The sequence below is a fragment of the Bos grunniens genome, chromosome 18 (genome assembly GCF_055505025.1).
Source record: "Bos grunniens cultivar Pamir isolate PY7600 chromosome 18, Bosgru_T2T1.0, whole genome shotgun sequence".
Classification (NCBI taxonomy): domain Eukaryota; kingdom Metazoa; phylum Chordata; class Mammalia; order Artiodactyla; family Bovidae; genus Bos; species Bos grunniens.
The window spans coordinates 16,862,526-16,876,213 of NC_141182.1; the positions used below are offsets into that span (position 1 = coordinate 16,862,526).

Consider the following 13,688-nt stretch of genomic DNA (forward strand, 5'->3'; position numbering starts at 1 on the left):
GACTTGACATTTAATATTATTTTAAGTCTTATGAAGATATAAATAGTAGAACTCCCTGGGAATTGTATTCTAGATATACACTGAGTTACCAATAACAATGAATATTTAACAAAATTCAAGAGTTTTCAAGAAAAGGGCTTCAAATTAAGACTAACTTGTGGATACGTTTAAAAATAAGTAAAACTTTAGAAAGGGAATCAGAAGCAAGGAAAAGCTGGTTATATAGTAAAATTGTGATTGATTTAAGTATTTAAGTCATTTTACTTCCTTTTTGACTGTGCATGTTAACCCTGTTTATATCTGTACTAATCCAGTCTAAGCGTAAGTGTTAAGATATTGAAGTTTAAAACGTGGAAGCCACATGTTGCCTTCTTTAAAGTCCAGTGTAGGCCTCTCCCCTGTGAGTGCCTACAACTTGGAGCATTTGAACAGTGATCTGAGAAGATATAGTCTCCTTAATATATAGTTGTTCAACATTTTAAGAATCTAATTAGTAAATATCTAATTTATTCAATTAAAATATTTTCGAGGGATAGTAATATTTTGCTCATTATAAACAGGAAGATTTTGCTTTTTAAAAAACCATCAGGAACATTCCCTGGTGGTTCAGTCTTTAGGACTCCGTGTTTCCAACTGCAGAGGGCATGGGTTCAATTCCTGATCAGGAAACTAGATCCTACTTACCGTGATGAGCCGAAAAAAGAAAAACTGTTAAAGACTTTCTGATAATGTTTGAGAAGGAACATACTAATTATTATTTTACCTATTACCTTAGAATTTCAAAATACCATACACATTTACTTTATATTCTCATAGCAGTTGAGAGGGGGTGTGTTACCAGGAGGTAAACTGGTTCTGCGGGATTGGTAGCTTATTTGTGGCCACATAGTGAGTCATTAATAGATTTTGAGAACAAAGTTTGAATGGTTAATTTTTGCTTGTTTGTGCTTTTATATGTTTAAGAGAATTTTAACATTGAACATGTTTCCCATTTTTAATGTTATCCCCATATTTCCCAAACTAACTGTATTGAGCAGAAATATCATCGTGTGTTTTAATTTATGTGGTTTTCTGTTGGAACTACTGCCTCTGTTTCAGTGTTTCTTGTTCTCCCACAGGTGTTGGATCCTGAACAAAACCATAACTTCACAGATCATTATCTAAACGTGGCCTTTGACCTTTCCCAAGTCCTTTTTATCGCTACTGCCAACACCACTGCTAGCATTCCCCCTGCCTTGTTGGACAGGATGGAGATCATTCAGGTGCCAGGTACTTGCCTTGTAAACAAAAGTCATTACTTTGTTAAATAAAAGGCTATTTGTTGCTTTTCTGAGCAGAATTCTTTAAAACTGGTCGAGCTATGGAATTTTGAGTAAAAAATTGATTTGCCAGTGTTGATCAGAAGTTCTGAATCTGGCATATAAACCAGCTTTTATATAGATTTAACATCTATAAAATAAACATGACAGATAAGAGTGTGTTTATGTTCTATACAATATACATTGTATGTTCTGTAACACTTTCAGATTCAACTTAGCATTGAAAACTGATTATTTTTATGGAAAATAAGATATTCTTCTTTGAAGCAGTTTCTAAAATTATAGATAAAATAATTTACTTTTTCAAAGTATATGTCTAAAAACCAAAAATAGATCTCATTGCCAGTGTAGCTTCCTGTCTATCAGATTTGGAAGTTTTTACTATCTCTTAGAAAATCTAATCATTTATTCTCATTAGGAAGTAGATCCTAAAACTTCTCTTTATTACATCTGGCCTCATTTTTATATAAAATTACAGAGTACTTTCAAATTCTTCTTTTTAGTTGAATCTGTCAAGTACTTACATACTTTTTTTTTTTTTAACCATGCCTTCTTCACAGGACTGTGTTTTTAAAAAGTCCTTAAGTTGTGTGTGTGTTCAGTCGCTCAGTCATGTCACTTTTTATGGCCCCATGGACTGTAGCCCACCAGGCTCCTTTGCCCATGGAATTTTCCATGCAGGAATACTGGAGTGGGGTGCTGTTTGCTACTCCAGGGGATCTTCCTGACCCAGGGATAGAACCCGTGTCTCTTGTGTTTCCTGCTTTGGCGGTGGATTCTTTGCCACTGTTGCCGCCTGTGAAGCCCTTTTTAGTTACTAACACTAAGTAAATCCCAGTGTTTTCACCTTATTTAAATTGTCCAGAATTACTTCTCCCTAGAAAAGATCAAATGTCAGTGGGTATCTTTTAAAATAAAAATAGATAACAATAAATATAATCTGAATATATATTTCATATTAAACTGAAATATATTTTTACTCTCAAGTAAATGATAATTCAATTTCTTAGTTATCTGTGAACCCTGCAGGATCCTGTAGTTTTAAAATACGGTGGAGTATTTTAAAATTGCTTTGTGCTTATTTATAAGACTAAAATAAATAACTAATGAGACCCAGTTGCATGGAAACTCCAAATTCAGGCAGAAATCCATAAGATATATTAACATATTCACCAAGTGAAATAATCAGGACAGCTGCTGCAGAGGTGGACATTGGTGCCACCTTCTTCTCAGGTTTGCTTATCTTATCTTTTAGCTCTAATGGTGGTTTTTAATCTCCTTTTTATACCAAAAGATAGATTCCTGTCCATTCATCTTTTTAATTTTTGCTTGTTAAAAGGAAAGGGGGCAATCATTATAGGGGACACTCATCTTACAGGACTTAAAGAGAAAGTAAATTGTTACTTATTGAGACTTTTAAGTGGATAAGACCATAAAGTATTTTAAATATATAAATTATCTATGTAATTCCAACATGTAAGGAAAAAACTCTTATAGGGACGCCGTAGTTTCTGTTTTGTTTGTTGCGAAAATTTACAGTTGGACTTCTGGAAATAGCCCCTGTGCAGCTCTTCCCTTGAAGTCTTAATAGAAGCCTCTGTTGTTACTGTTGTAAGTTTTTTTCAATTACGCAGAAAATTATGCTAAAGAAAAAGGATAGCTTTATTTTTCTTTTAAATAATAAAATAAAACTTGCATTTAAATTGAGGAGATTTAAATTATATCTTTATCGTAATGAAAGTGAGATTTTTTTTCTCTTTAAGAGAGATACCATTTTATTTATTTATTCATTTTTTTGCCTCTAAGTTGATTTATTTTTTTTTTTTATTTTCTTTTTTAACTTTACAGTATTGTATTTGTTTACTGAAAGAGAAACTCCCCAGGTCAGTAGGTGCCCAATATGCTACTGGAGATCAGTGGAGAAATAACTCCAGAAAGAATGAAGGGATGGAGCCAAAGCAAAAAGAATACCCAGCTGTGGATGTGACTGGTGATAGAAGCAAGGTCCGATGCTGTAAAGAACAACATTGCATAGGAACCTGGAATGTCAGGTCCATGAATCAAGGCAAATTAGAAGTGGTCAAACAAGAGATGGCAAGAGTGAATGTCGACATTCTAGAAATCAGCGAACTGAAATGGACTGGAATGGGTGAATTTAACTCAGATGACTATTATATCTACTACTGCGGGCAGGAATCCCTCAGAAGAAATGGAGTGGCCATCGTGGTCAACAGAAGAGTCCAAAATGCAGTACTTGGATGCAATCTCAAAAATGACAGAATGATCTCTGTTCGTTTCCAAGGCAAACCATTCAGTATCACAGTAATCCAAGTCTGTGCCCCAACCAGTAACGCTGAAGAAGCTGAAGTTGAACGGTTCTATGAAGACCTACAACACCTTTTAGAACTAACACCCAAAAAAGATATCCTTTTCATTATAGGGGACTGGAATGCAAAAGTAGAAAGTCAGGAAACACCTGAAATAACAGGCAAATTTGGCCTTGGAATACGGAATGAAGCAGGGCAAAGACTAATTGAGTTTTGCCGAGAAAATGCACTGGTCATAACAAACACCCTGTTCCAACAACACAAGAGAAGACTCTACATGTGGACATCACCAGATGGTCAACACCGAAATCAGATTATATTCCTTGCAGCCAAAGATGGAGAAGCTCTATACAGTCAGCAAAAACAAGACCAGGAGCTGACTGTGGCTCAGATCATGAACTCCTTATTGCCAAATTCAGACTTAAATTGAAGTAAGTAGGGAAAACCACTAGACCATTCAGGTATGACCTAAATCAAATCCCTTATACAGTGGAAGTGAGAAATAGATTTAAGGGTCTAGATCTGATAGATAGAGTGCCTGATCAACTATGGAATGAGGTTCGTGACATTGTACAGGAGACAGGGATCAAGACCATCCCTGTGGAAAAGAAATGCAAAAAAGCAAAATGGCTGTCTGGGGAGGCCTTACAAATAGCTGTGAAAAGAAGAGAAGCGAAAAGCAAAGGAGAAAAGGAAAGATATAAACATCTGAATGCAGAGTTCCAAAGAATAGCAAGAACAGATAAGAAAGCCTTCCTTGGCGATCAATGCAAAGAAATAGAGGAAAACAACAGAATGGGAAAGACTAGGGATCTCTTCAAGAAAATTAGAGATACCAAAGGAACATTTCATGCAAAGATGGGCTCGATAAAGGACAGAAATGGTATGGACCTAACAGAAGCAGAAGATATTAAGAAGAGAAGGCAAGAATACACAGAAAAACTGTACAAAAAAAGATCTTTATGACCCAGATAATCACGATGGTGTGATCACTGACCTAGAGCCAGACATCCTGGAATGTGAAGTCAAGTGGGCCTTAGAAAGCATCACTATGAACAAAGCTAGTGGAGGTGATGGAATTCCAGTTGAGCTATTCCAAGTCCTGAAAGATGATGCTGTGAAAGTGTTGCACTCAATATGCCAGCAAATTTGGAAAACTCAGCAGTGGCCACAGGATTGGAAAAGGTCAAAATGCTGCACTCAATATGCCAGCAAATTTGGAAAACTCAGCCGTGGCCACAGGACTGGAAAAGGTCAGTTTTCATTCCAATCCCAAAGAAAGGCAATGCCAAAGAATGCTCAAACTACCGCACAATTGCACTCATCTCACACGCTAGTAAAGTAATGCTCAAAATTCTCCAAGCCAGGCTTCAGCAATATGTGAACCGTGAACTTCCTGATGTTCAAGCTGGCTTTAGAAAAGGCAGAGGAACCAGAGATCAAATTGCCAACATCTGCTGGATTGTGGAAAAAGCAAGAGAGTTCCAGAAAAACATCTATTTCTGCTTTAGTGACTATGCCAAAGCCTTTGACTGTGTGGATCACAATAAACTGTGGAAAATTCTGAAAGAGATGGGAATACCAGACCACCTGACCTGCCTCTTGAGAAATTTGTATCCAGGTCAGGAAGCAACAGTTAGAACTGGACATGGAATAACAGACTGGTTCCAAATAGGAAAAGGAGTTCGTCAAGGCTGTATATTGTCACGCTGTTTATTTAACTTATATGCAGAGTACATCATGAGAAACGCTGGACTGCAAGAAACACAAGCTGAAATCAAGATTGCTGGGAGAAATATCAATAACCTCAGATATGCAGATGACACCACCCTTATGGCAGAAAGTGAAGAGGAACTAAAAAGCCTCTTGATGAAAGTGAAAGAGGAGAGTGAAAAAGTTGGCTTAAAGCTCAACTTTCAGAAAACGAAGATCATGGCATCCAGTCCCATCACTTCATGGGAAATAGATGGGTAAACAGTGGAAACAGTGTCAGACTTTATTTTTCTGGGCTCCAAAATCACTACAGATGGTGACTGCAGCCAAGAAATTAAAAGACACTTACTCCTTGGAAGGAAAGTTATGACCAGCCTAGATAGCATATTCAAAAGCAGAGACATTACTTTGCCAACAAAGGTCCGTCTAGTCAAGGCTATGGTTTTTCCTGTGGTCATGTGTGGATGTGAGAGTTGGACTGTGAAGAAGGCTGAGCGCCGAAGAATCGATGCTTTTGAACTGTGGTGTTGGAGAAGATTCTTGAGAGTCCCTTGGACTGCAAGGAGATCCAAGCAGTCCATTCTGAAGGAGATCAGCCCTGGGATTTCCTTGGAAGGAATGATGCTAAAGCTGAAACTCCAGTACTTTGGCCACCTCATGCGAAGGGTTGACTCATTGGAAAAGACTCTGATGCTGGGAGGGATTGGGGGCAAGAGGAGAAGGGGACGACAGAGGATGAGATGGCTGGATGGCATCACTGACTCGATGGACATGAGTTTGGGTGAACTCTGGGAGTTGGTGATGGACAGGGAGGCCTGGCGTGCTGCGATTTAGGGGGTCGCAAAGAGTCAGACACGACTGAGCGACTGATCTGATCTGATTGATTTTGCCATATATCAAAATGAATCCGCCACAGGTATACACGTGAGAGATGTGATTTTAATCAAAAGACTTTCAGACACTGTGCTTATTTAGTAAGTGCTTGTTTTGTTTGTGAAAAAGTTGGAAATTTTAGCAGTTACTGACTGGCAATTATATTTTATTCTAATCTTAGTCGAAGTCATACTTAAATCCATTCTAAATCCAAGACCCATTGCACCTGTGTTGGATTTATTAATGAAGCCTGGGACTATGGAAGCCATGTGAATAATCATAAAGCACAATGACTTCTTTTCCAGGGTATACACAAGAGGAGAAGATAGAGATTGCCCACAGGCACTTGATCCCTAAGCAGCTGGAACAGCATGGGCTGACTCCTCAGCAGATTCAGATCCCTCAGGTTACTACTCTTGACATCATCACCAGGTTAGTCAGCCATCCTGGGGCTTCAGTAATGTTCAGATCTGAAAAGGAGATTCCTATTTCACTGGCAACTCACAGCATCCATTTCCCTCTCCAGCAGATTCCCAGCAAGCATTTCCGTAACTGTTGATTTACACAGGGCTCTGTATTAGGCAGAAATTCACAGGGAAAGCCTTTAGAGTATCTTCATAGCTAACTAAGGACTCCACTAAAGTGGAGCTTTTCTACAGTAACGATGTAAGGGATTAATTTGATAAATTAACAGCCAAATACATGGAGAATACCAAGACACCTTTTTATATCCCAGAACCTTGAAAGTTGAAGTCTCCTAAGAAGTGAGATGGTCCTTCAGACGTCTGTTATAAGTTGTTCAGATTTTCTTTTCCTCTCTTTGAGAGATTTTTTTAAATCCTTAGTGTTTTTATCTTCGGAATTAACGCCAGAACAACAGAGAAGGTATTTTCCCAAGTTAGCTACCAAGTGGTTAAGCCTGTAGCAAGCAGCATATAAATTATCTGAGTTGAGTACTGCTGAGTCTAATTTATGGATTGTATGTTTGAATGGAAAATGTATCCTGTTGAGAATTTCTATCTACAATAGCCTCTCACAGTTTTCCTGGCTCAGCATTGCAGGTCTGTTGCATCATCTGGCAAATAGTGTCAGGCTGCCAGGACTCCTCATGCAGCCCCAGCCCAGTAACCGCAGTTTTTTCAAGAGAAGTGAAGTCTCCCTCTGTTTAATTTTTTTTTTCCTCCCTCTGTTTTGAACTTTGACTTAGAGCTTGACTAGTCGGACTGCTTTTTGATCTAATCCAGCCTTCTTATGGAAGTCTATTTGGAAGTCTGTTTAAATTTACTTATGAAACAGTAAGACTCAATCTGACCTGGGAGTTCCTTTTCTTAACTTGTGATTTACTATGTGGATAATGCCAGGGGAAATAAAGTAGGTGATTTCTGGGCCAGAGTCTTCCAAAAATATCATTATTCCAGATAATACGCCTGATATTTCTGGGTAACTTTTCAACAAGTAACTTACTTAACCTTTTTTGATTGCTTCCCCATCTGTAAAATATGAATATAGAGAAAAATATCCATTCATAGCTTATCTGGATATAAATACTAATGACTCAAAGAGTAATCACTATTTGTATTTGCCAGTTGTTGCCTGGAGAACTATTTCTTTTTTATATACTTGTTAGCTCAAAACATCAGCTGTTAAAAGCTGTGAACATTAGGAAATTTCTCTGAGCAATTTTAGTATTCATAGATACAGCACAGGTATTTACTACTACAGGCAAGTTTTGGGTATGTAATGAGCTACCCAAATTAGGACATAGTTTTTTCATTTTTTCCTGTGTTGTAGTCATAGACCCGCAGTGTTTAGGAGGAGAGGAAGGAGTCTTAGTAGTCATCTAGTTTTCTTCTTCAGACTAAATATTCCTATTCTCCTTACCATTCCTCTTGACCCCCTTTCAAGACTTTTCACCTTCCCAATTAGTCTTCTTCTGAATGATTTCTCTGATATCAGTGTTTCTTTTAAAATAAACACCAGAGTAGAACTCAGTATGTCTGATGTAGCCTAAACAGTTCATAGTATATGAAGACCACTGTGGGGAAGGAAATGGCAACCCACTCCAGTATTCTTGCCTGGGAAATCCCATGGACAGAGGAGCCTGGCAGGCCATGGGATCACAAAGAGTTGGACATGACTTAGCAGCTAAACAGTAATAAGGAATTAAAAACAAAAGACCACTAGTCTTATTCTATTATTATTTTATGACTGTATCTCAGAGTCTTAGCTTTTTTAGGTTATCTTCTTGCCTCTTGTAAATATAGTTACTGACACCTTAGTTCTTTTTCTTATGAATGTCTTATTCACTTGATCTGTCTCATTCCATATTTATAGGGTTGAATTTTTTAAAGCCCAAATGTAGAAGTTTACAATTATATATATTTTAATATCCATGTTAGTTTTAGCTACCATTGCAGCAAATTGATTTTTTTTTATCTTGATTATCATCCAGTGCATTAGTTTTATGTCCTCTGAAAATTAGCAGCTTCACGATCATTTAGTTGTGGGTAGGAAACATTAACCAATTCTTACTTGACATTGGTGCTTCTTCCTCTTTTGGTTTAAAAATGCTAAACCAAACCAGTGGTTGATATGTCTACTTTCCTCTAGTCGAGGTTAATATTATACTGTCTGCCTTAGTTCCTAGCCAGTTATTGTTCTAAACACCTAAAAAAAAAATCTCGTTGATGATGTCCTTATTATTTTTGGCAAGCTCCAGTTCATTCTGAACTTCCTGGTCCCATGTCTGCATGTTCACGCCATCCTTCTGAAAGCATCCTCAGGCCTTTCTCTTGTATCTTTTGTCCAGACCTTTTCGTCTGAGCTCATCAAATAGCTGTCTAGGAAGCTACGCTGGGTTTTTGTTTTTACATGTTGGTTTATTTTTAAGGTGCCTCCCTATTTTCTTTCTTACTGAAATTACATGCATGTGTATAATATGGACTTTATTCCTATATCCTTCTATTCCTTTGATTGAAATAAACTTTTTACTTTATAGAGTGTTTAGCCAAGAATTTTGTCTTTTCTCAGAACTTAAAAAATCTGCCTTCCCAGAGTCTTGACTGTGTGTTTGGCTGCCTAATCAGATGCAGTTTTTCAGATAAAACTGCATTCTCTAGCTGATGTTGTGTGTTCAAACTCACCCAAAGCTGGGTGCCAAAATTGATTGTACAGTATAAAGGATTATGAAGTGGCTTACGGAATTTGAGTCTAACATGGAAGTTTTTTAAGACAGCTCTAGAACCTTTTCCACTGAATCACACTGCTTGCATCATTAGCATATTTCTTTCTTTAGAAGGTCTCTACAATGAAAATACACCGAATGGGGTAATTAGCACAGTTCCAGGTAAAGACTCCATTCTTTGTCTCAAATTATTTTTTGCTTTAGTTAGGAAAAAATTCTATTTTTCTGATTCTTTCAGCAGTATTTCACATGTAATAAATTTGTCAGAATTTTCTTAAATCAACAAATTGTAAGAAAGCTTTTATACCTATCAAAGAGTAAATGATATTTTATGTGCCGCAAAATTTACTTTGGTGCTATAAATTGAAGAGCCAATAATTCATTTTTAAGTATAGGGTAATAATTCAAGATACTCTATATAAAAGGAAAAGTTGTAGCTGGAATTACTTCTAAATATTTTAAGAAAGAAGAATAGTGAGGAATTTTTAAAGATGAGGCTGTTAATACTCAAGAAACTGTAATAAACTTTTAAATGTACGCTTCCTTTAGTATAGTTGTTAATCGCATTAATTCTGCTTTTACAGGTGATGTTTAGCCAAAATTAAAATATTTTTCCTTTGATGACAGGTACACCAGAGAGGCAGGGGTCCGCTCTTTGGACAGGAAGCTGGGGGCCATTTGCCGAGCTGTTGCTGTGAAGGTGGCCGAGGGGCAGCACAGAGAAGCCAAGTTGGACCGTCCTGACGTGGCTGAGGGAGAAGGTTGGTGACCTTGATCTGGCGCCCACAGGCTTGGTGGCTGGAAGTGAATGGAAACAAAGCTGGATGTGGTGGGATGGCGTGGGGTGGTCCTTGGAGCTATGGCACGTACTCCTCCGCTGGTAAAGGCATCAGTGTGTAAGTTAAACCTAATGGTTGCTGTATCAAGAGGATTCTTTTCTACAAAGAATGCAGAGTTTTGGCAGGAATAATAACTTAGTATTAATGCCTTAGGGATACATTTCTCGAGCTTGTAATGATGGTACACTTTATGTTTGGCTTCTGGTGTTCACTTGTTTCTTTCTGATCCAGATTGTTAAGTCTTTCGGTATTTACAGCACAGAAAGTTCCTATAGCAGTTAAGAAAAAAACAATCGTAGTTGTCCAAGTACTGCAAGGGCAGATATTTATTCTCTGGAATGGCTTCATGTGTAATCATTTGTTTTTCTCACACATTTTCTTTGATAGGTACACAATTAAGATATAATTTAAATTATTTTTTGTTAGAAAAATAATTGTGGAGGTGATGACAAGGGAAAAAAGGGAAGCGGTCTATTCCTCGAATTAATGAAATATGGATATTTAAGTTAAAATGTTTTAACTTCTTACCACAGACTGTGCTGCTGCATGGTTGCCAAAATTTGCATTAACAAACATGACTTGAATAGAGAATCTCTTTATTCTTTCGTAGTAAAGAGATTTATTAGATGTCCTACCATTTCCATAGCTCTTTCTAGACAGAAGTTTGATGAATATGGCTGAAGAACCATAATTTGTGATAAGCTCAGTGGAATAGAGTTAGTAAAGCATCATTCCTGCTTTTCCTTCTATTGCTAAACACAGTGCCTTTAACAGCAGTATCATCCAAAGAGTTGTTCATTTGCTAAGTTGTGTCTGACTCTGTGACCCCATGAACTGCAGCACGCCAGACTTCCCTGTCCTTCACTGTCTCCTGGAGTTTGCTCAAACTCATGTCCATTGAGTAGGTGATGCCATCCAACAAGTGGACTTTCCCAGATCCTCCTCTTCCTCATATGTGCTTCCTCCCAGCTTGCACTGTGCCTAGAGCCCTGCTGGTTCATTTCTCCCAAAAGTAAAGCTGCCCCCTTTTGTGGGTAAGGGATAGTGCCCTTGTTATGTGGAGTAAACCTGTAATTGTTTCTTGTTGTTGTTGAGTTACTAAGTCGTGTCCGACTCTTTTGTGATGCCATGAACTGTAGCCTGCCAGGCTCCTCTGCTCATGAGATTTCCCAGGCAACAGTGCTGGAGCAGAGATACATCTCCTTCTCCAGGGACTCTTCCCAACCCAGGGATTGAACCCGCATCTGCACTGCAGGCAGCCTTTCTCACTGAGACCACTGAGCCACCTGGGAAGTCAGTTATTTCTTACACAGTTTTAAAAATGTTCTGTCTTTAGTCCCACATCTCACCCATATTTTCAGGGATACCTCAAATTCCTGAGCCTTTGTAGGATTTTGTGGATAACCACCCCACACCCCCACCTACCTCCTTCACAGACATTAAAGTTTCTACTTTTTCTAGCCTGCCAGATGTTTATTACTTCTTGCCCATCTACTTGCTGTTACCCAAAATGTTGTCAGCATCTCTTGTCTTCTTTCTTTTTCTTTTTGTGGGTTATCCTTTTCTTTTTTAATCCCTTACTTGTCATTTTAATAGGATTTGCTTGGGGGGAGTTTAAAGATAAACACATGTTCAGAAGATTCTCAGAAATCTGAATTTTTGAAAAGTACTCTAGGTGATTGATAGCCTATCAAGAATGGCATCACTGGTGCAGCCGACAGTGACAGTGGAGAGCTGAGGTAGTTTTCTCTTTTTTCCCTTTCTGAATATAACACCTAAATCCTCCTGAGTTTCCCTCTCTAATTCTTAGAACATTCTCTTTTGCTGTGGCCTCCAGCACCTGAGCCTATGTCCTTTTATTCTTGTTTGTGATATAATAGAAAGGCAGAGAGTTAAGTGAGTTTATCTACTTGACACAATTGGAAAATTGTGTTTAGGATTTTGATGGTTTCTTTTGGAACTTATACATTCAGAAGTATGTATTAATTTTTTAAATTTATTTTTAATTGGAGGATACTTGCTTTACATGTTGTGTTGGTTTCTCCTGTACAACAATGGGAACTTGATGTTTAAAGAAGCTTTTCATAGTTACACAATGCTTATTTTATCTATTAGCATATTTCTAATAATGTCTGTGATCATATTAGCTTTTTAAAAATAACCTAGAAATATTCAAGAACTTATTCAAACTGCTTGAGAACCATGTGAGAACATACAGTGTTTCATGGTAACATTTATTTGGTGTTTTTTGTTTTTTTTTTAATCAGTGATTCACAGAACAAATCCTAAATGATACATAGTTAAGTAAATCTGGGTTAAGATACTACCAAGGACACCCATAGTGTGAAAGTGAAAGTTGCTCAGTCGTGTCCAATTGAATAATTAGGATAAGGACTTTCTCTTGAGACGACGATTTTGATTGTATTTCTTATTAGGAGATACGGGACTCCAAGCTGGGTCTTACGTTGTAAGTGACTCTCCTCCAGATTTTAGTAAAATAATTATAAGATATTCTAAATTGATGTTTATGACCTTAACCAAGCCAAAAGAAAATTTTCTGTCAAAAAAAATCTCAGGTTTTCATGTCAGGTTTTAAAGTTCAAATGGAGCTAGCTTAGTAAATGAAAGTTTCTCATTAAGAAATTGAATTATTTAAAATGAGAGTATAAAATTGTTTTATATAAAATTAGAGTATGAAGTTGTTTTAGAAATTTCGAGTAATTCAGTGAGGGAGTTATTTTTAATGTTAAAAATATTACTGGTGTTAGAGTTCCTGCCAGGAAGAAAAGTAATTTCAGGCCACAAGCTTTAAAAACAGGCAGAAACCTCCAGCATATCGAACAAACTTTCTGGAGTAGGCCCAGAAATACTGGTCTGTGAACAGTTGTCTTTGTATTTGTGAGGTCTTAACTGGCAGTTAAACAGAACAAATAATAGAATTTAAAAGGCAAGTGAGATTCCTAATTGATTTGTGTTAGTGGAGGAGTATTTATGGTGTCGGTCACTTACCTATAAAGTATGAGAAGTATTTCATGAAAGCAGCACTGCCTGTGTTTTTGTATGTTATTAGTGTGTTCTAAATTGCCCTTTTCCTTTCTGCGATATTAGTTGGATCAAAAGATAAAAGTTTGTGGTTACAGTTTTATTCTACTTTTGCCTGCCTTTTAGCCTAGGACACAGATATCCCATGTATTCAGTTTTGCAGTTTGGAGGTTTCTCTGTAAAGGTCCATTTGTTAGCTTAGGTCTATTTGTTCAAATACTCTTTTACCATATATGTTCATTTAATACCTATATGATTTTCTTCCTCAAAAATTATCTCCAGCTAAGGATTCAAGTTATAACCAATGCTTATGAAGTTTCTCAGAATATGGAGCATTCTAAAATTTTTTTGGAAAGTGTGGTATTTATTGGAGAAGCTACGTTAAACTTAA

The 13,688-nt window shown here is 37.2% G+C and overlaps 1 protein-coding gene across 2 annotated transcripts in view; it reads left to right on the plus strand.

Annotated features, from left to right (window-relative positions):
• LONP2 (lon peptidase 2, peroxisomal) overlaps positions 1–13,688 on the plus strand; it is an 84,609-nt gene that overhangs the window by 41,258 nt on the left and 29,663 nt on the right. For both annotated transcript variants that reach the window (XM_086349470.1, XM_086349471.1), the window contains 3 exons: positions 1,119–1,269; positions 6,538–6,664; positions 10,044–10,177. In XM_086349470.1, coding sequence (XP_086205596.1) covers positions 1,119–1,269; positions 6,538–6,664; positions 10,044–10,177 — 412 coding nt within the window. The remainder of the gene's footprint in view (positions 1–1,118; positions 1,270–6,537; positions 6,665–10,043; positions 10,178–13,688) is intronic.